Source organism: Mustela erminea, chromosome 17, assembly GCF_009829155.1.
Source record: "Mustela erminea isolate mMusErm1 chromosome 17, mMusErm1.Pri, whole genome shotgun sequence".
Lineage (NCBI taxonomy): Eukaryota > Metazoa > Chordata > Mammalia > Carnivora > Mustelidae > Mustela > Mustela erminea.
Window position 1 is genome coordinate 62,062,443 of NC_045630.1, and position 26,500 is coordinate 62,088,942.

Genomic DNA, 26,500 nt, shown 5'->3' on the forward strand with positions numbered 1-26,500 from the left:
AGGAAGGGGGAAGGAAAAAGCTGCTGGCGTCTGGGGTCGTGGCTCAGGGCTGTTGCGTACCTTGTTGGGGGCGAAAGAGCCCCACTGGCCCCTTGGAAGTCGAGAGGCAGAGGGCAGGGGGTTTCTCAGGTGCTCCTGATGGCCAGGCAGGTGGGGGAGGGGCCGGTGTGGGGGCTTCAGGCCTGGGTTGAGAGAGAGAGAGAGAATGCAAGCTTATCCGTTCCGTTCCTGATCCCGAGCTGGGCTGGAATCACCTGCCGGCTGGCCTCTGTCCCGGCAGGCTGTGTCCGTGGGAAGCAGCTTCATTCTCTTCTCCAAGCCTGGGCTTCCTTCACCCGAAGACTTCGAATGGCTTCCATTTTTCTTTGGCCAACCCGTGTGCAGCTTCTCCTTGGGCGCCCCTCTTCGCCCTCAGTACTGTTCCCTGCTTCCAGGAAGCTTCCACGATAAACACACTGGGAGTCACGAGCTAGGACAGCTGTAGAGCTGGGAAGTGATTCTGTTCTCAACACACACTGGCTTGATGCCTTCCTATTTTGCATTGACCAGACATTGTAGTGTTGTTATATCCCGTTTCCCACAGGTAAGTCTCTGTGGGCAGACATTATTTGTATTTTGTTTGTTTGTCTGTAGTTTCTCTCAGTGGCCTGTGAGCTCCCAGGGGCTGGGGACTTGGTTTTGGACAATTATGTGCCTACAACAGTGCCTGACATTGAGAGGACATATATACTCGTCCATTCAGCCTTGTTCACGCATGTGAATGTTGCCGGGGCGGTGGCTCCTCCCCTCCTGGTGCACGGGACGGGCTTCCCAATGAGCCAACGAGTGGCAAGAAGAGTAGACCCGAGACCCGTAAGTGAACGTGTGAGCGAGCCTTTGAGATGGGGTTGGCCGCATTTCGGCCATGATGGCGGTTGGCCCTTCTATGAGAAAGTGCTCTTCTGTTATTCTGCCTCCCCGGCCCCCACCAGCCAGGGGCTCATTAGCAGAGCCCGGGTCCGCTTGTGTCTGTCTTTGCGAAGAGAGGAGGGGCGGGGAGTTTTCCGTACTCTGGCCGTCCATTGCCCCCTGCTGCCATCCTCGCCCTAAACCGTCTGAACGGCCCGTGTCTGTTGACCCCTCTGGTATGTGAAGACAAACAGAGAGTGTGTGTGTGTTGAAGATTTTATTTATTTACTTGTCAGACAGCACAAGCAGGGGGAGCAGCAGAGGGAGAGGGAGAAGCAGACTCCCCACTGAGCAGCGGGGCCCAAGCAGGGCTCGATCCCAGGGGGCTCATGACCTGAGCTGGAGGCAGATGCTTAACTGACCGAGCCACCCAGGTGTCCTAAGAGAGTGGTTTTGAGAGAGATTCTTTTCTGCCTGTTGTGCTACTACTGAAACAAACAAACAAACAAACAACTTGTTTGTTTTGAAGATATAAAAAAAATGAGTGCTATAAGGAGTGAATCCCAGAGATAGTTTCAGGGTGTATTGTCTCTGTGCTTATGCCAAAGGGGTTGCCAGAGACAGTTATGTTATCGTGAGGCAATTTATTTTTTATTTTTTATTTTTTTAAAGATTATTTATTCATTTATTTGACAGAGAGAGAGATCACAAGTAGGCAGAGGGGCAGGCAGAGAGAGAGAGAGAGGAGGAAGCAGGCTCCCTGCTGAGCAGAGAGCCCGATGCGGGACTCGATCCCAGGACCCTGGGATCATGACCTGAGCCGAAGGCAGCGGCTTAACCCACTGAGCCACCCAGGCGCCCTCATGAGGCAATTTAAAAGAAGAAATAGATCTTCTCTAAATTTTCGTCTCTCAGACTAGCCTGAACTGTTACTGATTTGGGCTGGCAAGGAGGGTGGAGAAGAAGAGTTACTTTATTGGGATCTACTGTGTGGCAGCCCCTCAGGGAGGCTCTTTACACGTGTTATTTGAGGAGAACGAGCCAGATCCATGGGTCAAGTCAAGTCAACCTTTACTGAGTACCCACCATGCACAAGAGGTTGTGGGTTATAGAATTTTCCACAGTCTTCTTGCAATACAGGCTGTTGGCAGGAGAGGCTCCAAGCACGGGGGAAGTGAAAGGGTAAGACGAGATTAAGATGTTTCAAGTCAGCAGGAAGGAGCAATTCCCCTAAGGTTTCTGAAGCCAGGAGAGGTGCTCTGGCCTCACACGGTAGCAACATCCTGAGGACAGAGGTGCAGAGGGGACGAGCCCCGCTAGTGGTTTTGCTGGCCGCTGTTGGTGTAGCTGGTAGCAGACCGCAGCCTCTGGATCTCGCTGACTTATTTATTTTTTTTTTTAAGACTTTGTTTATTTATTTGAGAGAGAGAGAGAGAGAGTAAGCATGAGTCGGGGGGTTGGGAGCAGGAGAGGATCTCAAGCAGACTTTGCGCTCAGTGTGAAGCCCAAGGCCGGGCTCGATCTTAACAACCCTCAGATCATGACCTGAGCCAACACCAAGAGTCAGACACTTAACCAACTGAGGTACCTAGATGCCACACGTTTGGTATCTTGAAACCCCTCCAGGAGGCTACTGAGTGTGCAGCCCAGACAGATCACGCAAAGGTGTTTGAAGGAGGGGCCGTTGCTTCAGACCAGACCAGGGCAGGGCAGGTTGGGGCAGGATTCAAGAAGCTGGGAGCTGCTGTGTTCTGAAGGGTGGGTGGGATTCGACTAGATTAAATGGAAGAATGGGCCTCGCAGGAGGGAAGGATAGGCCTCTCAGGGGGGCAGAATGGCCTTAATCGGCCCAGCGGCAGGAATCAGAAACGTGGGCAGGTGCGGCGACATCACCATCACCGCCAGCTCTGACTTCCAGGAGCCTGGGAGCCAACCCCCCATGCTCCCCGTACCCACGCTGCGGCTCCTGTCCCCAGCTCTCTGGTTCCCTGCTGCCACCCGCTAGTGCTGGCCCTTGTCACTGGCAGAGGCTTTCCCTCCCTCGTCTGCCTCCACTTCCACTCCACCCTTCATGCTACAAAGAATTCCTTTGCCTCAACAGGGCTCTTAGCACGTTAAAATGTGTTCAGCGACTCCCCATCCCTTGCCCGTGATGTCCAGCCTGAGCGTGTGAGCGGTTACGACGGGCCTGCCCAGCTCCCCTTCTGGAGGCGCCCCTCCTCCAGCATGCTCGGAGCTCCCTGGGCTTCACACGGGCTGTTCCCTCTGCCTGGGATCCCTTCCTCCGGCCCTGTTCTGCCATCGGCCTGCCCGCCTTCCTGTCTTTCCTTTGATGAAGATTTCCAGACCTCCCAGCAAAATGCAAATTGCTCTCTGCGCCCCCCGTTGTTCTGTGCCCCTGAAACCATTACTTGGATGAGCCATTAGCCTGAGCTCATTTCCAAAAGGCTTTTTCTTTTACTCACCGTGGCATCCGCTAATACCTGCTGCTTTGGCTGGGCATAGACGGGTTCCCTCTATGTGGTTTGTTGGAAATAACCAAAATGAAGTGAGAAGTGCCGAGAGGGAGGCGGAATGCGTGGAATGCCAGCTCGGGAAGCTGGGATTGCAGTTTCTGTCTCAAAAACCAGATGACGCATCAGAACGCCCCGGCCAGCTTGCTAGAGGCACATTCTGGGCCCCCCGTTTTGTATACTGATAGGAAGAGATGTGGACGTTTGTGGTCCTTTTATTTAGTTTCAACAATAAGCTTCCCCAGGGATTCCGGGCAGCCTCCCGGCACCCAGGTGCAGACCTCCGTTTGGGAAACACTGTGTCCTCCATGCACACGGGTCACACCCTGGGCTCAGACTGCTCCCAGCGCCTCTGCCTCTGCTTTTCTTAAGCCTCCGTGAGGCACTCCCTGCACTCTTTGGTTCCACCCCGTCGGGGAATACATCACCCAGATTTCTGGGGTATTCCATCCCGACCATCTTGACCCCACTTCTTGGAGTGCTTTTTTGTGGGCGGCGGGAGGGCAGCTGGGCCCGATCAGACTTTTCTCCATGAACTTGCTTTCCTTTCTCCCCTGCCGCCAGGCTGTTTGCGGTCAAATGTGGGGGCTGCTTCGAGGCGATCGCGCCCAATGAGTTCGTCATGCGGGCCCAGAAGAGCGTGTACCACCTGAGCTGTTTCTGCTGTTGTGTCTGTGAGCGGCAGCTGCAGAAGGGCGACGAGTTTGTCCTGAAGGAGGGGCAGCTGCTCTGCAAAGGGGACTATGAGAAGGAGCGGGAGCTACTCAGCCTGGTGAGCCCGGCAGCGTCAGACTCAGGTGAGTGCCTCGTGGAGGGCGGCAGGGCTTTTGGGTGGGGGTGGGGGTGTGGGACAGTGGGGTGAGCTCACGGTCTGCACCGCTCTCTCCCCAGAAGCCCAGCCACAGGGGCAGCCCAGCCCCGTGGCAGAGCAGCTGTGTGCATCCCAGGCGGTGTCTTTGTGAGGCTGGAGGGATGTCTTACTGGTCAGGAATTATTGTGAGGACGCCGTGTGACACGTGACCTCCAAATTCCGTGGTGCACGACAGGGAGCACGTGTGTTCACAGGCTAACGGGAGGGACTCCGAGTCAGGCTGAGGGTCTGCAAGTCACCTGGGATCTGCCGAGCTGAGCTCCGGGCTGCAGAGCAGGCTTGGATCTGCTCGGTGTGGTTCATGCCAGGATACCGGCTTTAGACACAGCAGCCACAGGGCAGGGTCTTCTCTTGGCGGCGACGGAGGGGACAACCTTACGAGTGCATTTCAAGCCTCTGGTCCTGTCATGTGGGCTAACAGTCCACTGGCTAAAGCAAGTTCAAAGCGCAAACCCAAAGCCCGGAGGAAGGGAGGTATATCCCACGCCCCACAAGGCCCTGCTGGGGGTAGATACATGATACTGTTAAAGGGAAAGGAGGCACGGGAACCAGTCTTTCGGTCTCTTTCTCCGTCTGTCATGTGGGAAAGCTGGAACCTACCTGAGGCTCGGCGGGTCATGGAGAGAAAGGAGCTGGAATGTGCTTGTGCCACCCAGCTGACCCCCACCCTTCCTGCCTTAGAGCGGGGGAGAGAGGGGTTGGGGAGCTCCAGCGACTGCACAGAGCGGGTTTTGGAAGGCCAGAGAAATTGAATTAAGCGTCCAGCTTGAGCACGTGTCTGTCCCCACCGCGCCACGTTTGTCTGGCCTCGCCCCTCCCTTCTCCGGATCCCCGAGAGCCACGTGGCCTTCCTGACTCTTGCCATTGCCCCTGTCATTCCAGCCCCCAGAACGTGGCTGTAACCTCCTGCTGCCCACCTCTTGAGCCGCTGAGACCTCCCGCTCTTCCTCAGCCTGGCTGGATCCCAGCCCATCAGTGTCCCCCGCTCAGCTCCGGGCCTTAAACTCTCATTTTCCCTCTGCCCCTCTCCTGGACTCTGGGGTCTTGCTGGCATGTTCTTTCAGCCTCGGTCTCGGGGCTCTTGCCCCAGGGATGACTCTTCATCCCCGCGGCTGAGTTGACCCTTGACTCCTCCTCCTGGGCCACTCACTCCACTTTATTGCGTTTGCTTTTCTGGCTCTTTGTTGTTCTTGCCAAGCGCTAAGCCCCGAGAGGGACGGCATGTGTCTCTTTCGCCACCGTGTCCCCAGGGCTTAGCACAGGCCTGGAACACTCAGGGTGTTTGGTAAACTCTTACAGGAGAGAGTAAACTCTTGAAACAAAAGCACTGTGGCAAGACGCTTGTATCCAGGGACTTTGGGGACAGGTGGGGTGGGGCCACCCCTACCCCGCCAACCCCCTCCACCCGCTGGCTGCACTGCTTAGAGCCATGTGACTGCGGACAGCTTCCAGAACCTCCCTAAGCCTCAGTTTCCATAACCATAAAGTCACGAAGGTCATGCCTCCCTGAGAGTTTTATTGCGGGGAATAAGAGAGAGAAGCCTGGCACGCACTCTAGGCCGGCGGGGACACACACCTGCCAGCGGCGGAAATTCATAGGCGGCCGTTTTGTGTCCCTGACCTCCCCGCTGGTTCTTCTTGCCTGACTCTGCTTGTAAGCGGACCCCTGGACAATCGCAGCTCCGCCTGTCTTCAAGTTTTCCTGGATTTGTCTTAGTTCAGGCAGAAGCGGTTTCTCCTTTACAGGAACACTGCCCCTGCCACTTCAGGAATATCCTGCTGGGGTAATTGGGCTCCTTCTGAACCAAACTTCACGGCCTCCACTCCGTATAAGAAGGTCAGCTCGGCCTGGATTCCCTCTTTAGGTGCCCCCAGCCACTGAGGCCTCCTTCCCAGAATATGGCAAAATCTTCAGATTCCTAAAGGGCTTAGGCGCTATGGTGATCAAAATGCCAGTGTGACTTTGAAAAGATAGGCACACCCGGAGGGACATGTCATTCTCTCTCACATGGAAAGACGTGCTGTGGTCTAGCCCTGGCTGGCACGATTGGGCGAGGCTTGACTATGAAGTTATGCGGTTGGCCCCGTGTTCAAGATGCCCAGATTTTAATTGACTACAGAGTTAGGGTGAGGCATGAATGTACCGTACCCCACGTCCCACCCCCTGTGCAAAGACAAAAAAAAAATGTTCAGAGCATGGGAACTGCTAGGTGCTCCCTTTTCTGATCCCGTTTTGAGCAACACGTCCAGTTGCGAGCATTTTCTTTTGAGGCTGCTGCAGACACAATAGAGCTTTCTGGTTCATTTATATGCACATTCATTCGGCAGACGTACCTTGAGTGCTTGCTTTATGCCAGGGATGGAGTCAGAATGGGAATGACGAGAAATGATGTGGGGGGTGGGGAGATCCCTCAATCACGTCAGATGAAGGAAGTGTAGCTTTGTAGGCTAGAAAAGGAAAGACGACACGAGGACATAATTGTCGTCTTCCCAGGGTTGGATCGGACCTATTTCTAACTTCAGAGGGCAGACGTGGAATTCATTCAATTATTTAACAAAATCACTGAGCATTTACATTATAGATAGGAAGGTAAAGTCCAGCATGGGACTCAACATGGGAAGTGTTAGAATGTCATCTTAATTATTAGAGCTAACGAAGAGTCAATCTGCTCGAAGAGGTGGGTGGTCCACTTGTCGAAACTAATCTTGGCATGATGGGAGAGGGGAATGGTTTGAGAGGACACCATGGTCCCTTCGACTTGAAAAATCTATCCTTGGTTAATCGCTTTAAGCAGAATGATATTCGAGTTTCACTTAGAACCGAGTACAAGTTCTATACCACTCATTTCATCAATTACATAAATATTGCCTGTCTGACATCATAAAACGCCATGGGCCAAATCCTGCCTCACTAAGGAGAGGATAAGCTTCTAAGAATCAGGGTTGTAGGTTTTCATTCCTTTGTTCCCTCAGCAAAGCTTAGCCTGATGCCAGGAGGAAGTGATCAATAAGTACTTAATGAGCAGAATTAAATCTTCGAGGAAGGGAGTCCTCCCCGTGTGGGGGGGCTTACAGAAAGCAAACAGTTTTAGGACGCATCCCAGCACAAACACAATTTTGCCTCTTCTCTCCGTCCTGGGTGCTCTCCCTTTCCTAGGTACTTGGTAAATATTTGCCAAGTGAATGATTGAATGGGCCGTCATCTTTACGGTTTTTATCAATGACTTAGATGAAGACACGGATGTCAGGTTGCCTGGATTTGCTGATGACACAAAGCTGGCAGGGAAGGAGGGTGGGGCCGCTAAGATTCTCCAGGTTCAAGAAGATTTTGACAAGCTCACAGAAGAGCACAAAGTCAGCAAGATGAAATGGAGCCACTGGCTTCCAAAATTCAATAGTGATGACGTGGTATAGGGCCTGTCGGGGCAGAGTTCCATCCTGGAATTGGGGGTTTCGTTGGGCACAGGGTCGGTGGGAGCCACGAGGAATCGTGTTAATACAACTGTAATGTCCCTGATCCCTGACATGCAACTATTGCTCTAGCTTTGTATGGCTTAGTGGGCATTTAGGTCTTGGTCTCATTTTAAGTAGTGCATTTTATTTTATTTTATTTTAATTTAATTATTTTTAAAGATTTATTTATTTGACAGAGAGATCACAAGTAGGCAGAGGGGCAGGCAGAGGGTTGGGGGGGAAGCAGGCTCCCCGCTAAGCAAAGAGTCCAATGCGGGGCTCGATCCCAGGACCCTGGAATCATGACCTGAGCCGAAGGCAGAGGCTTTAACCCACTGAGCCACCCAGGCGCCCCTAAGTAATGCATTTTCGGACATCCCTGACGCAGTAGGGAGAGGGTCCAGAGGACAGCGGCTACCTTATGGAACCATAAATGCCTAAAGAAACTCTGTATTTTTGGTTCTATGAAAATAAAGCTAAGGGAAGCAGGGGAGTCCTACCCAAGGGTGCAGACCCGTGTCATGGGGACGAAATGACAGATTTTGGCATCCACCAAGGGGCAGACTAGACCCTTGATGAGAAGTGGAAAGGCTTGTCTCTTCACATTTTAATCACAGTGGGTGGAAGACAAGACCAGCATCCCCTAGGGCCGCTTAAATGGAGGATTCTGGAATCTGTGGCTTTCTGATGCTGACTGTTCTGACTTACAGAAAAGCATGGGACACATCTGCAGCTCTAAGGGACAGCAAATTCGGAGAACTTCAGCTGCTGGGTGTCTTTTCTGGTGTGGCCAGAAAGCTTTCATCCTGCTCCCTGCTTTGCCAGTGGCCTGGAAGCAATCTCTCAGGAAGGATGGAATTCGTAGCTGGAGTCTGACAATTTTCTCTGGGCTGACTGGGCAACAGGGATGCCCGGGGCCTCCAGGATTGACCTAGGGAAGTTCATCCCTGTGCTTTCCTCCTCCGTCAGAGAATCACACGGGCTTGAGAGGCTCTCAGTTCACACTCCCATCAGATGCTCACGAGGCCTCTGTTGGGGTGTCTCCAACCATGGGGAGTGCTTGGCCTCACATTCTGAGTGTGGATTGTCGGAATTGTTAGAGCCCCAGTGTCTGTCTCCACGTGCAACCCCAGTGTTGGCCTTGGTTGTACTTTCTAGAACTCACAAAATCAGCCAGTCTCCCTGACACGAGGCAACCCTTTGCATTGCAGACAGAGATTCTTTTACTCCCTGGGTCCTCTCTTGTCCTGTCACGTTCTTCCCCCTTCTTCCAACTGTCCCGTGGAAGAGAGTGCTCTATCTGGATGCACGGCAGTCTCTCTAGAAGGTACCATCCAGAAGGACGTGACGTCTTCAACATGTAGTCTAAACTAGCACAGTGCTATTACTGCTCCTTGTCATGCATGTCTGGTTCTGTTGACGTGGCCCATGATTTCATTGGCTTTGTTGACCTGGGTGGGGGTGGGGCTTTAGGGGCTGATCCTGGGCAATCATAGCTCCTCCTGGCTGGGCCATGTTGCAGGTCTTAGTTATCTACCGTCTTCATATTTTGACATCAGAGGTCATCTTAGAGGGTCTTGTGCAGCAGTTTAAAAAAATTTTATTTTGAAATAAAATTTTAGATTTATGGAACAGTTGCAAAGTAAGATAAATTGTCATGTAGCCTTTAGCTGGCTTCCCCTAATGTCAGTGTATCACACTGACCTGTGCGTTTTCATAAGTGTGTCATGTGAACTAAGAAGTTAACATCATCCAGTACTGTTCACTAGACAATAGAAACAAAAGCTATGCCTTGATTTCACGAGATTTTCCACTAATGTCTTTATGCATCCCAAGATTCAATCCAGTCCAGGATACCAAGTTGTGTTTAGTTTTTTGTTATTTTTACGTTAAATTGATTTTCCTTTTTATTCATTTTTGGGATCACCAAGGAATGTCTAGTCAGAAAATTGCATTTTTTTTGCCCCTCCCTCCAACAACATCTTTTATATTTTATTCCCTTTTCTTGCCCCTCACCAGGGACTCAGGCTGTGTTTTTGGCTCGTTCTTTCTGGGGTGTGTTCGTTTACCATTTTAAGGTTTTCTTTCTTGAGGACCAGCATGCATTTTAGATTACGCCCAGCATCGATTCCTTGGCCATTATATTCTTCCCAGTTTCAAATCCGTAATTCCTCTCGGTTTACTGACTCTTTCTTGGTCAGAACCAAAGCCCAAGCAAGTTGGTCCTTGGTTGGTCCTCCATTCTTCCCTTTATCTTCTGAGAATTGAAGGGTAAGGCAGGTTAAAGCAGGGCTCTCTCCGGTGCTCTGCTTTTGCGGAGGGATTTTCCCAGAGGAAGCCCTGGGCCATGAAGGCCCCATCATGAGGCTGTCTTTCTGCAAAGGAGGTTTTATGTTTCAGATAAATACAATGATTCCGTGGCCTCTGTTTTTCCAGTTGTCTGGATTGCTTGGGGAGGCTCTGCCCCTTCTTGCCTTGTGGCTGACACTCACCGGGCCTTTGCACGGTGCCTGGTATGCAAACAGGTGCTCAGGACACGTTTTCTTATTGTGTGAATAAATTAACTCTGTCCTGTTCCTGTTAGCCTCTGAGAGCCGTAGTAGAGAAGCATCGATCTCCAGTATGGCTTCTTGTTACTGGGCCTGGAAAGCAGATTCTTTACACATCCTGAAGTTTGGGGATCCTTCTTCCTTCTTAATTTTTCTGAGGATATGGGCTGTTGCTGGTTTGGGAGATGCAGATGCTTCTCTTGTCACTCTAATCGTGCCATGTATCTCTTTCCCCTTCTTTTCTGGGTCAGGTTTAGACATTTGTTTTAATTTCCTTCCACAGCCTTGGAACTGATTTTTTTTTTTTTTAATTCGTGATAGAAGCATTTCTTTCAACCTCTCTTGGAACTCTGAGTCTCCAGTAAATTAGAGCAGAGGGGTAGTGGTCACCTCATAGGTTTTGGAAAATGTCTGACTGTCCTATAGGATTATAGGACTTGTCAGTTCATGGTCATGAATTTCGGATCACAAGATTTGAAAGAAAAAGTCAGCAGGAGGTATGAGGAAGTGTCTTCTTCCAAATGCTAATGCAAAGGGTGTGGGGTCTAAAGTTAGGTCTGAGGCTGAGTCTTGCCTTATAGTCCCAGCACTCCCCGTGACCTTGGGAAAGTTTCTTCCCCTTCCCAGGACTCTTTCCGAGTCAGTGAGAAGCGATCAAGGGCCTGAAACTTGGTCCATGTCCAGTAAATGGCAGGCATTTGGTCTAAGCTTCCAGTGCCATCATTTTACAGACATCTCATCTTCTGTCGTTGGTGTTCTGTTTCAGATGCTTCTGGATAGCTAACCTGGGACCATTTGAGGGTAGTACAGAGAGAGAGAGCCTGTGATTTGGGGTGGCTAGGATGTGCAAACTACAGATGGACTGAGTCACCCCATGGGCCCGCACGTCTCAGAGGGGCTCCCCAGTCTCTGAACACTGGAGCTCATCCTGCATCCTGGAAAGTCCGTGCAGAAGGCCAGGAGGACACAGTCTTGTGGTCACTTCGGGGATTTAATGTGAATTTCAAGCAGGAACAGAAAGCATGTGTTGACCTGCGCTACCATTCTTTTATGAACTGGGGAACTAAGGTTTGGAGGGATTCTGATTTGAGCTCTTTTGAGTCCCCAAGTATCTTCTTATTCCTAAAGCAGACAGATTCTAGGATGTGGTCATCCTGGGGTGGCTCTCTTCGTGCTTCTTGGTCTGAGGGTGGTGGTGTATCTCCCACCTTCAGATGAATTGATTTGGAGTGGATTACATTTCTCTTCTGCAGCACTAGTCTTTGAGTCCAGGAAAGACATTGAACCTGACATTTACCTGTTAGTGAATTCATTGTGTTCCTGAATTGGCCTGTTAGGATCGCTGTGTTACCCAGTGTAATCTATTTATATCCTTCTGGGCAGCCACCTTATCAACCTTTAACTCAAAAGAGATTTCTTATAGATGCCTGCATGGTCCTAGGCTCTGTGCTAAATGCTGTGTTTCAGTTGCAGAAAAAGAAGGGCAGATGAGTTCAAGAGTCCTGAACAATGCAATTCAGAGAAACATTTCAAAGCCGACCTCCTGATGCCAGGGGAACAGTGGGGTCCTGATATAGAGCGAGATGAAGAGGCTGAGAGCTGGGAAAATGGACAGCCTCGAAGCTAGTTTCGTCATTCTTTCCTTTAAGAAACAAAGGGGTGAGCCATTAAAACAACAAAAACCTTACTAGATATTAAAATACTCTGATAAGTAGTATAGTTCTTTAAAAAAACATATTTCAATTGTACTTTATTTATTTATTTATTTTCCTGTAAAGCGGTGTTTTCAGAAGACTCCCCAGCAACGTTTTCTGGAAAATTATAGCTACAGATTGGCAAAAAAATATACATATATTTTATCATGACCTGTTATACACATTTGTGTGTGTGTGTATGAAATAAAGTTTCACCACTTAGATCGACTTACTGTCTACATGTTGATATTTTTCATTCTACTTATTTTTTCATTGTAGTCTTATCTCTTTTAATGTTATAACCCACCAAAGGATAGTGACCTGAAGTTCCAAAAATACGGCTTTAAGGGCAATTTACTTATAAACCCTTTCCCCAGCTTTTAGAATCGGTGTGGATTCTTCAAATTTCAAGCCAATAACTATGTTTTAATCTTCTATATATACCCACCTATGTCAGGTGCTGGGAATAAGACCAAAGACACAGAAGAGATCATGTGGCCCCAACGACTTGGCCCCATGCCCTGCCCAGAGTAAACACACAATAACTATTATCTGCTTTCATTGTTGTTAGCATTAGCAAGGGGACATGAAAAGTACACGTATTTATTTCATGACTAACACAAAGATCTTTGTGGACATTTTCTGACTTATTAATCTGGCATCTCTGGATAGTAGGGAAGAGAAAGTTATAATTGCCTGAGCTCTTTACTTTGTTTCCAAAATCAGGTTTTGTCTCTTGCTAGTATTGCTGCCGTGAAATTGACTACAGAATTATTTGTGGCCCTCGGTCTGGGGCTCTGTGCTTCTTCTCTGTTCTGAACCTTAGTCTTTCCATGTATTTGTTTTGTCTTCATATTATAGATGGAGAAATTAAGGACACAGGATACTTGAGTCAGGGATAAGCCAGAATAAGAACTTAATTCTACCAATTACCAAGTCAGGACATTTGATACTCAGCCTCTGCTCTAATTGTGAGTGGGACAGAGTTTATCTTTCGTGCTTGAAGAGTTACAGGCAATGTACAAACTCAGGCGGTGCTTTATCTCTTTTCTGTCAACTGTAATTTAATTTTGGGTCTGTGCTCACCCTTAATCATTTTAGTAGAAATCATCATTTAAAATTAGTGGCTTTCTTTCCGAGCATATTTAACCGGTCATAGTGTGCCGTGTGCATTCATCTCCCTTGCACAATCCCTGGAAGAAAAAAATTGATCAAATGGATCAATTTGATCATTGAAGAAAAAAATTGATTAAGTGGACAACCAATCCTTGTGATGTTCACATGATGATGATGTTAACAAATTTGGAGCCCTTACTCTGCACCAAGTAGTGTCTTGGGCACTGTAAACAAATGAGCTAACCTAACCTCATGGCAAGCTTATGTGGAAGGCAATGTTATGATTATTCCCATTCTTCAGATGAGGAAGGAGACCATGGAAAAATCCGTAATTTGTTTAAGATCCTACAGCTAGTAATTGAAGGAGCCAGAATTAAAACTAAGGGCAGTCCAGCTCCAGAACCTGTATCATTAAGCACTATGCTGTGCTGTCCAATCGATAAAAATGTGAGGTCTATGAAAATAAGTTTACACTCCCTTTCGAATCAGTCAAAAATTCACCTTCTGCTCTAACTCCAGATCCTCCTTAATAATTAATCACTATCGCCATACTTCTCATGGGCGTCTCCTGTAAGGACGTAGGAGGCTTGGAAGGATCCAAAGACAACATGGTATAGAAATATGGAAGTACTTGGAAAGTGCACACAAGAAATTTACTGGTTTTGTTTTGTTTTACAATGATTCATCAAACTTCTGCTCCTGTGGCGATCTGATGGTTGTAGGAAAAGCCAATTTGACATTTTTGTCCAGATGAGAGGTATCAGCTGTGCAACGCACAGCCCTCATTAATTAAGTGAATAAAAGTACAACAGAGGAGTAAATCAGTCAATATCAAAACTTCTAATAGGCTTTGCTGATCTGCAACATCCTACCATCTGTTCTGACCCCACTTTCAGGAGAAACGCACTCAGCTATGGTTTTCAAGTGGCAGTGTTGACATCGTTACCAGTGTCCATCTTTTTTTTTTTTTTTAAGATTTTATTTATGAGAGAGAGAGATTGCCGGGGGGAGGATTGCAGTGGGAAGCGGCAAACAGACTCCACATTGAGCACAGAGACTAACACGGGCTTGATCTCAGGAGCCTAAAACCATGACCTGAGCGAGAAGCGAGAAGCAACAGTCAGATGCCTAACCGACTGAGCCACCCAAGTGCCCCTCTATCTATCCACCTTTCTACTGGATCCTTTTTGAGTACAATGGCAGGACTTTGCAGGGTGACTAGTGAACGTTAGGAATGAAGCCTCTGCCCATGGAGACCCAGCGTATGACTTTGACTTTTCATTACTTGAGCTAAATGACCCGGAGACTCTGTTTACGATCATGCAGGAAAGGTTGTGGGGGTAAGTGCAGGGAAGATGCTAATTTCCTTGCACTGCCATGCCAGCCAAGCCCGTCAACTCATAGACTTCCAACCCAGAGGTTTCACGAGGGATCCAAAGATGTTTTAGACCATATACTGAGCAAAGGAGAGAACCACCTCCAGTATTTCTCGGTATCATGATGTCAGTGACCTAGGAGAAACCCCGGAGTCCACTTTACTGAAGGTTTGGTCACAAACCAGGCTACAGCTTCCTCTGAGCACTTTAAGGGTATTTGGTGCTGTAAAGGATATGGAAAACCAGGCAGTTTAGTTCTTAAACTAAACCACTTGGATTCTTACTGGTCCAAATCCACGGTTGCTCCCTGGGACCCAGGAGCATGCTTCCTTTTTCTTGGTGATTCTGAGCAGGGATTTGTGAGTTGTGATGCGTGTGCATGCAGGAACCACATTCCACTGATGAATGGACCAAGCTGGTTTTCACGGTGAGTGTCGGGATATAGTGTGGTAAGGTAGTGGCTTGAACCAACTCAGCATCTGTTCTGTGTGTGGGAATTTGCTGAGCACCTGCATTAGGCAAGGACTGGGTCTGGGGCATGGGGGAACCTATAGAAGTATATTGGATCTGACTAATGAGTAAATATTTTGAGCATGGACTGTGTAAGACTGGCTAGAGGTGCTGTTCATATCCTAGTGGAGGGGGACAGCCAATAATCAAATAGAGAAGCAAAATTATGGCTCAGATGACAGTGACTCTTCAAAGTACTCACCCTATAACACTTATTCTTATGTATTTAAACAAATACTTGGGCTTCTATGGATTGGGGGTCTTGAGTATATAAATGGACTGGGGTGCTCCTGGGCTTCTGGTTAGTTTTTTTTTAAGCTCCCTCCTGTACAGCTGAAGGTTGAGAACCACTGCCCCAGCAGGAGCAGCAGTCAGGGGGATGGAGTCCCAGACCTCAGTCAGTATTTTCACCCAGTGGCAGAGCTGTGGGGCTAACAAAGGAGATTCTGGAATTAAAACAAAAGGCAGCCGTTTCCTCAGTAATAAGCAGGGTTATAAGATGTAGCAAACAAAAATCTAGTTAAATCTGAGTTTTTATAAACCATGTGTTCAAGGATGTCTCATGCAATACTAAATGATTGCTTATCGGAAATTCAAACTTAATCATGCCTCAGATTCGGTTAACCAGCAGCTCTAGAAACAGAGACTGGTGGGGTGCCAGCGGCTGGTGGTCGGTGCTGGAGCCTGCAAGGTGTGCAGAAAGATGGTTGGTCGGTTGGTGAGAGGCAGACAGGGAGAAAAGGAATTGTGTCCTTCCTATCTTTCTTTAGGGCGTGGGCTTGGCAAGGCCCTGTAGGCAGCCAGTGGGAAGGGCCCGTTACTCTGGCAACTCCCTCCTGCCGAGCCCCACAGGGGTCTGAACGATGCCCCAGCTCGGCGGCGGTCGGCGGTCCAGTGGCCTTTCTCTGGGGCGCACCTGTTCCCTCTGGCGCTGGGCGGGAGCCCGCGTCGGGCACTGGGTGCCAGGGAGCCGGGCGCCGTCCAGGACGGGCCGCAGTCGCCCCGCCGCCCTCCCGCTCTTCAAAGACCCTTCGGAGACGGACGAGGGCGGGCCCAGAAGCACCCCCGGCCGGCCCGCAGTTTGATGAGAAAATGCAGATAAAGAGCCCGGCGGTGGGGCCATATGTTCCCCATAATCTCCAAAGCCGTCACTTCAATTAGAGCCTCCCCTGAGTTCTAATGCCCGATCCTGAGTAAACAAGCCGCCCTGAAAGAAGAACTCGGTTTCCAATTAAAAGTGTACTAACATTTCTCCTTCCCTTAATTCCCGCGGAGCAAAGCCCCGCGCGGGCGGAGGCGCGCCGGGTCGCCGCGAGGTCGCCGCGGTCCCCGCTGCCCGCGCCGCCCGTTCCCAGGTGACGTCAGGCGGGCCCGGGATTAGGGCCCACCCCGCGCCCCCCCTCCGGCCGCGCCGCGGACTTAATTAAAAGTAATGCCACGGTAAATCCGCCCGTCGCTTCTGGTGGAGCCGCGCCTCCGGGCCAGCCTGGGAGAGAGGGCTCCGAAGCAGGTGCTGGGGATTTGTGTGCTTGTGCGTGTGCGTGCGTGAGTGTGTGTGTGTGTGCGTGTATGTGCGTGCGCGCAGGCTTGCTTGTGTGCGTGTTAAAAGGGGGGGGGTCATGTTGCTGATTTTGGGGGGACTGAGATTACCTTCTTCTTGCCCCCACGCCCCCACCTCTGCACACGCACCGAGAGACAGACACACAGACCTACGTGCCCGCGAAACCAGACTTTCCTTCTCGCTTGGGTTTGGGGTTTGCTTGGTGCCTGCTTGGGCAACGGGGGTCGGGGAGGATCACTGTGTTCTCCCTGCCTGCCTGCCGCCTGCCTCCCTGGCCGCAAGCGCGAGAATTCTAAGGGCCTAAATACATAGTAGCCAGATGTGAAGTTGTTTAAATCGCAGGAGAGCACTGCAGGACTCCCTGGGGCCCTGGGAAGCTTTTCAGAGTGCCTACTCTGAACCTTGCAGCCACTTTGTGCTCCTGCCTGACAGCATTCTAAAACTTGGTTTCCACTGAATTTTTCTCTTCCAGCAGAAACGGCTGTAAGTTGCCTGGTTTCAGATGGGAGAATGATTGACAGATTAACTTTCTGGCCTACTCTCCACACTATAAAAGAATCAAAGAATTGAAGCCATTATTTGAAAAATTCCAGAAACATCAACAAGCAGAAAATCCTCGCTAGATCATTCAAATGCAAATGCTTTTCCTTCTTTCATGAATTATCTGCCGAGTAATTACTTTAGTTTTGGGTTTGGCCTTGCTGGTGAAGACCTCAGAGAATTAGTCTCACTAAGTCCGTGGCTGTTTATTCCTTACTGTCTGATTGATGCTAACTAAATTAAATTGAGGCAAGGTCAACAGACATTCGAGGGCCTGTCAGATGCTGGGTTAGATATTAGCGAGGAAGGGAAACCACGTCTGGGTTTACACACACTCCAGTTCTTCAGTGGAGAAGGAACTCCTGTAACAAAATCATTACAGTAAAATGTAATCTGCATGTATGTTTCAATAGAGACAGGAAGTGCTCAGATCACAGAAATGGATCAGTAAGTCCTCCTTGGGGTGTGAGTCTGTGTTTTGGGGCACAGGGATCAGGGCCCTCTTTGGAAAGTGCACTTGGGGGTTGGTAGAATAGGTCATTTTCAGACGATGAAAGGTAGATGAGTAAGTTGCTGGAAAGAATAGTGTAGCTTCGTGGGCACCGAGTCACAGAAGTAGGGTTGTATCCCACCATAGAAGGAGGGGCTGGAATGGAGGGTTCCTCTGGGGGACGGAGATCCCAGTGCTGGTGTGAAGAGCAAGATTGATGCCCAAACTTGAAGGGTATTGTGTATCTTACTTGGATATATTTTGATGGTTAAACAAGTCTGATCAGAAGTTTGTAAATACAGCTGTGAGGCTTCTCACTTTGTGCTTCCAACAGGGAAGTATGGAGGGTTGGGGTGGAGTTGGGGTGATATTGCAGAAGTAGGGAGCTGGGCTGGAGGCTACTGCAGTGTCCCCATGAGACATGAAGGCTTGAACTCAACCCCAGATTGGGGAGGGGCTTTTGGAGAATTCATCCCTTCATTTATTCATTCAACACCTCGTGAATCCCTATATGTCATCCCAGACATTGTTCTGAGTGCTGGGGACAGGGTGGTGAACAAAATGGGCCAAACATCTGCCACTGGGGAGCTTAAATTCTAGAATTAACTGATGTTACAGTTAGGAAGAAAAGTAGAAATCTAGGATGTCTTTGGGGTTTCTGACCCATACGAATGGTGGTAACAGAAGCAGAGATAGACGTTCAGAGAAGAAGCTTGATAATGGATTCAGGTGAGGCATGTTGAATTGGAAATCTTTTACGGACAATGGGGATGTGGACATCTGGGGGGCAGTCGCACACATCTGTCTCAGGTTCAAGAGGGAGGCCAGGCATGGATCTGAGAATCACGGAAACAATGAAGGTTTAATCCTAGGTAGTTTTTCACCAGTGTCTTCACTGATGTTGTTGTCAGAGTTTACATGGCTTTGGGGAAGCAAATAAATGAAACGGGCAGCAACAAACATCAAGTAGGGCAGTGGTTCTCAAAGAAGGTTCCACGGGTGGCAGCCTCAGTGTCACCTGGAAATGTGTTAGAAATGTGAATTAGTTTTTTAAAGATTTTATTTATTTCTGTGCGAGAGAGAGAGGGAGAGAGAGAGAACACGGGAACTCCTTGGGAGCATGGAGCCCAATCTCAGGACCCTGAGATCATGACCTGAGCTGAATCCAAGAGTCAGATGCTTGAGCCATCCAGGTGCTCCTAGAAATGTGGGTTCTTAGCCCCTACTCTGACCTATTTAATGGGGGGCGGGGGTAGGAGACAGAAACCTGAGTCTGTTGCCTGTGAAGTTTGAGAAGTACTGAACTAGAGTAGCCCATAGAGCCTATCAGATACGAGTCGCCTTAGCTGGAGCAGTGGGCTTCTGTCCTTGTTAGTGACCATTGTCTACAGAAATGGATCTAAACCTCACCCTGGGACAGCTGTGTATTACTGTGATTCCACCAGGAAACGTGTGAACCCAGACCCTAATCCAGCCCTGAAGTGTTAAGTGGTGATTCCCAACTCCCTTTTTTTTTCTTCTAGAATAATCCTATGACAGAGTGGGGCTTTTTCTTTGTCCCATCCACCTCAGATTGTGACTAGTATCTCCTGTCTGCCCATATTTCTTGTTGCATCCCTACCCATACTGTGAATGGATAGGTATGAAAGCACGTGGGCATGAGATCCATGCCTCGGATGAAACAGTTACTGAAATTCCTTTTCACCCTGATTCTGTGGAATAAATGACACATACACACACACGCACACACATTCTGCAAGTCCCTCTTTCTTACCATCACCTCTGAAGTCATTCATTCAGGCGGTACCTGAGCCCATCCTCTGGGGCCAGCCTCAGACTGCTCGCCAGAGAACGTAATGATACCAATGATACCACCCCTGTAGTTGGATGGACTCGAACACCCTTTTGAATTTGGCAGCAGGGAATTAATTATTGTCTGAATAAATGGACAGTGATTTGATGTACATTTTAAGTGTTCAAATGATTTTTTTAAAGATTTTTTTAAATTTATTTGAAGAGAGAGAGCAAGAGAGAACATGAGTGGGGTGAGGGGCAGAGGGAGAAGCAGCTCCCCACTGAGCAGGGAGCCTGATGCGGGGCTCGAACCTGGGACTCTGGGATCATGACCTGAGCCAAAGGCAGACGTTTCACCTACTGAGCCAGCCAGGTGCCCCGACATGATTTTAGGGAAGAGAAATTGATGAGGAATGGATTAGTCAGTGATTGAGCTAAGACAGTATTTTAAAACCAAGACTTTGGGGGTTATGGATACTGGATTTAATTTCTGGTTCTTCTTCCTGATAGCTGGTGACCTTGGGTAAACACTTACACTTCCTTTCCCTCACTTGCAAAATGGACAGTTGTGATGCTTGCAATAGGCTAATATAAAGCGTTTGTCACAAAGTAAATGCTCAGTAAAGAGAGCTTGTCATCACTACACAAGCACTAGGGACTTCTGCTGGTCCTTGTGACAGCCTGTTCATACACTGGCAAAGGAGAGTGATGAAACCCAAAACGTTGTGACACTCCAAGGACGCCTCCGTGACTCTCCACAGTGCCCTTTTCATATGGATGAGAAGCTGTGTGTAAGGCTGCTTGACAGGGACGTGAGGAACCACAGCTGGCATTACGTCATCTAACAGCTGGGGTGTGACAAGAGGGAATTCAGGTTCTTGAAGGAGGGACAAAGGACACCAAACACAATCTCTGCAAAGTGGAACATGCCAAAGGGAATGTAACATTGGTTACAGTCCATCGGTTCTAGCATTTTCCCCAAGAATTCGTCTAGAATTATGTGTTGGGGCAGTCAGGTTATTTGAATTGTGTTTATTTTCTTCATAGACAACAGGCTGCTCCTAGGAAACTCCTCACCTCAGCAGAAGTAGTGTTTCCTCAGGAGATGAGGCAGTGACACCAGACGCCTGCCCCCCACCCCTGAAAATGGTACAAAGGAGTGTTGACTATCCACCACTCTTTCCTTTGCTGTTGTCTCACGGTTCTGTGGGATGCTGTAAGTCTATTCCATGTTCTACATAAGCGAGACCCATGGAGACCTGGTTTTCCCTTCAGAGGGCTGGTAGAACCACACACTGGCATTTTCTGATGCTCTTCCCAGGTTGAAAAAGAGAAATGGAAGTGCCTCCCTCTCTTGGATGAAGTCTGAGTCTTTGAGCTCGGACACAGTGACTCCCAATGTGGAGGTCTTCAGCCAAGGCAGCACATCTTGCCAGAATGTCAAGCCTCCCATGGGACTCTCCACACCCTCAACTGAGACCCTTTACTGCTCTAGCTCAGGAGCGTATCCCCAACTCTTCCTCCACCATGATTCAGGGAGGCAGGCTTTTTACAGAACCTCCCCCACCCAGTTCATCTGCTTTGACCTTGGATGTGCCCAAGTATCAGGAGGGACAGCAGAAGGGGCTTTCTCTTCCTCCTTGTCTGAGAGATCTCTCTTGAGAGTGTTGGTCAGATGCAGATGATGTCCTGGTTTCAGTCACCATGATGCCCTCAGTGCAGTGGGTGGTCTGTGTAGGCAAATTTCCAGTAGTGGGAATAACTTGTTCCAGAGTATACTGAAGGCTACAATTCTCAGATTATAAGCTTTAGAATTTATAATGTTCAGAACAGGTAAAAAATGCCTTTTATATTAGTTTAAGTATGGGAATTGGGATTATTCAGATTTAATAACGCCTCTAATTTTGCATCATATGTAGGGTCACAGAACCCAACAAAACAGAGCTCTCAGTGAAGCAGAGTATGACTTTGAAGTCCTTCTTTAGTATAAAGAAGACAGTAATCAGCGAAGACGCTGATTTAAAGATTTATTTCCTACATCCTTGAGAAAGTGTTTTCTAGAGTTACTCCCTGCTCTACCTGATCTCCCATACTTTATAATTTATGCAACTGCTTATGTTTAAGACAGTATCTTTTAGGACTTATGAAAAGATGAAGACCCGTACCAAAAAACCAAATAAATACTGCATCTACATACTCAGTAAGCCCCAAAGATGGAATAATTTCCTCTAGAAAAATGTTCTATTAACAAATGTTGAGGGGTAGTGTTTAACCCTATAAATTGAGTGTATGAGATTAGCAAGAATTACCTCTTTCCACAACATCACTCCTGTGGCTCCAACCAAAAACATGTAACTTAAAACTAATAACGAGGAAACCTCAGGTCAGCCCAAATTGGTAGATGTTGTACAAGATAACTGTCCTGTATTTTTCAAACATGAAGGCCCATGAATGTCAAAGGTTGAAGGACTGTCCCAGACTGGAGGAGATTAAGGAGCCCCAACAACTAATTGCAGTGTGGGTTCCTGGGTTGGATCTTGAGAAGGAGGATATCATAGGATATCATAGCAAAATAAAGATTCAGATTTCTAATGTATTAATGTCACTTTTTAATGTTGACAGTTTTACTATGGTTATGAAAGCATATTCTTATTCCTGGGAGATACCTACTGAAGTATTCAGAAGCGGGGAAAGAGGGGGTATAGCTCAGTGGTAGAGCATTTGACTGCAGAAGGGCAAAAAGAATAGTTCGCTCTCTGGGCAGTGAGTCAGTAACATTTTACACTGAGGTGTCGTTTAGCTGTCTGATCAGCACTGTCGAGGACTTTGTCTTTTCACCACCTATGACAGACACTCCGGGTGGCACTGGACTCTGAGCCAACAGGTTGGCAGCCTGGATTGGGAGCAGGTAATAGTAGGTGTATGGTCTCGGATGAGTTCCTTCACCTATCCGGAACTGTTTCCTCCTCTGTAACATGAAGTCATTGATCTAAATTCTCGTGAGGTTTATTTCTCTGATGCTGTCCTTCCTCTCAGCATGTTCCAGCGAGAGGCACCTGGAAAGTGAGTCATAACTCCATGGGCAGATTTGTGAGTAATGTAACGGGACTGTGGGAAGCCTGTGGTTCCTCTTATCTCAACTCGTGCAGGGAATTATTGCCTTATGTGTGGGACTGGTCCCACCCTGCACCAGAAGAGGTAAAACTTGAGAAGTACATGGGAGAATGTTAAGGTCCAGATATTCATCTAGATAGCAAATGCCAAGGCTTTGGGGGAGTTCTTTAGGCGTTGCCTAAGGGGCAGTCTGGCTATCTCCCCTCTATGCTATCGGCATTAAAATATTATAATAAAATTAGAAAAATAATCATTATGGAAACAGAGCATAAGCTCAGAGGTGTGTGTATGCTACCATAAATGCTTTCTGAGAAGGTCTCAATTAGATACTTGAGCATGAGCCCTACTGGCATTTTGGGTGAGACAGTTTGCTGGTTTGCATCTATGGCGTCCATCTGCTAAATGCCAGTGAGGTCATCAGACATTGTGCCAATGAGACAAAGAGCCTTCATACATTTGCAGATGACCCTGGGGACGGAAAAATTCCTTGAGAGCAATTGGTCAATATAGTGATCATAACCGGACAGCATATGTGCTTGTATTTCCCCCTTTCGTTTAGAAGATCAAGTTGAAAGGAATTTAAGACCTCATTAATTATAATTCTATCACATCATCATTGAGGAAATGGAAGTATCACCCATGTTATAGTTCTACAGAAGGCATGTTTAGTATCAGGCTCTTTTGTAACCACTGACATGGTCAAAGAGATATTTGGGACAAATAATAGACATGACCAGAGGGCTCTCTGTAACTTTTATTGATGGATGCTCTGCCTAAGCCTTGGGGTTTTCTAGAATGACAAGTCCCTTAAACAGTTTATCTGGTTCAGGAAGAGTTAGGTGCCCAAAGCAGAGCCAATGCTACATTTAATATTCTAAGCCTCTTTTATTGCTTGCATTTTAACATATCAAAATTGGGATGTGACTCATAAAATTGAGATGTAGTGAGAAAGTGAGGTATCAAAGTTTAATTGGTCATCTTTTTTATTCTTTCTTGATGGTCCATAAAATAAGGACATGTCTTCTAATTAAAAGCATCTTGTATTTGATGGATGGTGGTAACTAATTTCCAGGACAGGTTGTAGAGATCATTTCAATTTTAACAATTCCCAGAGGCTTGCGGCATGTGCCAACACCTGTCTTCTTAGTTGTTTGGTCTGTATATGGCAGAGAAGTACAGATATTGGACACAAACTGAAGAGAGGCGCTACAAGCAAAAATGATAAGCTGTCCAGCTTCTCTCTCTCCCATCCCTGAATAAATTTCCATTAAAGTCTTTCCTGGCTTCTACTTTTGTCTGTGGCCTTCTGGATCTGGCCATGGTGCTGACTACTCAGAGCACTTTAATACTGATTTCCAACAAATCATGTGCCCAAAGTCTAAATCCTGGAGTAACAATTGCCATGTCTCATTACTTAACTGCTATTCTGGCAGAAGCTTTCAAAACTAATCCAAGAAAAATAACGAAGTGGGAAGGTGATTTGAGCTAACTTTGGTTTCAGTATGGCTAGTGATCTGAAGTGTCTGGAGAGACTTACCTGGCAAATGAAGAGACAGCTGCCAAAACTGTGAAGTCCCTTGTCTTTCTGGGAACTTTATCAGCCAGGGGCCAACCAAGAGGGTAGAAACAACTGTCAATATATTTAAAGCAGAACTTAACACAGAGCATTGGTTACACTATCAGGAAATTGTTGAGATGTGACAGGTGAGGATGGTAAGCCACAAATTTGCAGCTGAGGGAAGTTGCAGAGTGACAGGTGATAGAACTCCTGTGAACATCTGGTGAAAACTGGAACTGCAGTGGGATTTTCAAGTGTGACTTGGAGCCCTGAAGGAGAAGCGACAGCTGCCAGAGACACCACCCAAGGCCGAGGGAGGTCGAGGAAATACTTTGGTTTTCCCTTTCTTCTGAATTCCATGGAAATGCCTGTAAATAACATGAATGATGGAAGGACTCCTCTGTATATTGAAGAATATTTATTTATCCTTGAAGATAAAGCAGCTGTAAGTCCAAGAACTCTTTCAGTGGGAGAATAATATTCAGCTTTACAGAAGTTTTATTCATGCACAATTTCCCAGGTGCACATCCATTATTTAGAATGACACAGGTGATGTAAAGAAAAGCTGACTTCGAACCTGAAAGCAAGTTCAAGCTGCAGCCACTGAGCTAGCACATCAGTACCTACATTTCCCCAAAGCTCAGCTGGAGCTGTAATGGCAAGGCGTTCCCCACTGTCTGGCTGCTTGATAGCCTCTTGCTCCCATTCTCACTGGTGTCAGTGGAGATGAGACAGCTGACCGCAAGGGTGGGCTCATTTAAGGCTTGGTCTAAGACATGAAACTAAATGGACATACATGATAAGATTCATGTTTTGTGAGAGATACTAGTTTCAGTGATCTGGGGTTTACAGGCAGAAAGGCTGCTCAACACCATGCATCAATCCTGGTAGAGAAGATAATGAGCAGAAGCATAGACAGCAACCTGATGTGAGGGTAAAGGAGAGGGGACTCATGCTGCAGAGTCCTTTCAGGGGTTCACCATTGTCTTACGAGCTCAGGCATCCGTGGCTCTGGTGTTTAGTAGCCACCACACTTGACAGAGAGGAAGGAGAACTGGCCCCTGTGCTGTATGGGGCACTTTAAGATGATGCACGCCAGTGGCTTTCCCTGTTGATGTCAATCTTAGGTCACTGTAATACTCATCCCCAGCTTTTCATCCAATCACACTATTATTTTTTTTAAATATAGTTTCATTCTCCCCTAATTATCAGAGCTAGCAGGAATCACTCTGAAGAAGCAGATTAATTGAAAAAGTATGAATGCCTCTGTTAACTGAAAGTAAGAATGCGTTATGGAGAGAGTGACTTCAGTAAGATGTCAAAATAGATCATTCCCGACTTCACTCCCTCTCCCAAGAACAACTATTCAAGAACAACACACCACTGAGTGAATTCTACAACACAGAGGGGATCCTGAAACCTCCCCCTGCCCCAGCACCTCAGAGACCAAGAAAGGCTGCATTAGAAGGATATGGGAAGAGACTACATGTGACTACATTGCTTTGCCCCAGAATAACACAGCACAATGAAGAGAGGTCTACCCTGAGCTACTGGTTCCTCAGGTGGGAAAAGAAAACATGGTGGTGCTCAGGACAAGAAGTGGGCAGGGAGAGCTGCTCACCCGCAGAGCAAAGCCAGTACTGCGCATGGAGGCTATGCATAAGCATAGGGATTAATTCATAGCCAAGGCTGAGGGTATCTCCTGGCCCCTCCCAGCCAGAGATCCTATTTGGGAAATTGAGAGTATCGTGAAGTGGTCCTTCCCCCTACCCACCCATGCAGTGGGACTGGGTTATAGCTCCATGCACTGTGGAGAATATCTTCTGGCTCCATGAGACCAGAGAGCTGGAGACAACTCTAGGAAGCTCTGTAACCCAGTGGCATTCAAGCTAAGAGAAAAGCAGACAGAGAAAACAGTTTGCAACTTGGGGTGTGGACTGGCTTAAGTTAAGACAACAATCATAGAGGTTTTGTGGTTTTGAGCTGCTTTTCTTGCTATACCCAGGCTGGGAACCTAATTCACAGTCCCACTCATTGCTGAGTACAGCCTTCAGCTTGTCCAACCACAGAACCAAACCAGAGCACAAAAGAAGCTGCATAGATCATCCAACAACACCACATATAGTGGCATTTGAACAGAGAGCATTGTTTGTGGATTCCCTCATCGTCAGAGCAAACCAGTGGCCTCACCTGGCCAGGGAATTCAGGGTACACTTAGTACTGATTTGAGCCCCCAAACAAGGAGCTGCCTGCTGCTCTGACAGAGCGAGAAAACTAATTCATAGTCCCATCTGTAGTATGTGGTACCCAGTCCCAACACTGTAGTAAGGCTCACCAGAGAATTCATGCACCTGCAGAGTCCAGCCTAAAATTTCATATGCGTAGGGAAACAAGCCAGCAGTCCTATCCAACTGTTCTCAGCTGGTGGCACGCCCATCCTCATCTTTGGAGCTCAAGCAGTTGCCTCACCTCG

At 47.9% G+C, this 26,500-nt stretch overlaps 1 protein-coding gene across 1 annotated transcript in view; it reads left to right on the plus strand.

The window, feature by feature from the left end:
• LMX1A (LIM homeobox transcription factor 1 alpha) overlaps nucleotides 1-26,500 on the plus strand; it is a 156,073-nt gene that overhangs the window by 101,811 nt on the left and 27,762 nt on the right. The window contains exon 4 of the mRNA XM_032318966.1: nucleotides 3,966-4,198. Within this exon, the coding sequence (XP_032174857.1) occupies nucleotides 3,966-4,198 (233 nt within the window). The remainder of the gene's footprint in view (nucleotides 1-3,965; nucleotides 4,199-26,500) is intronic.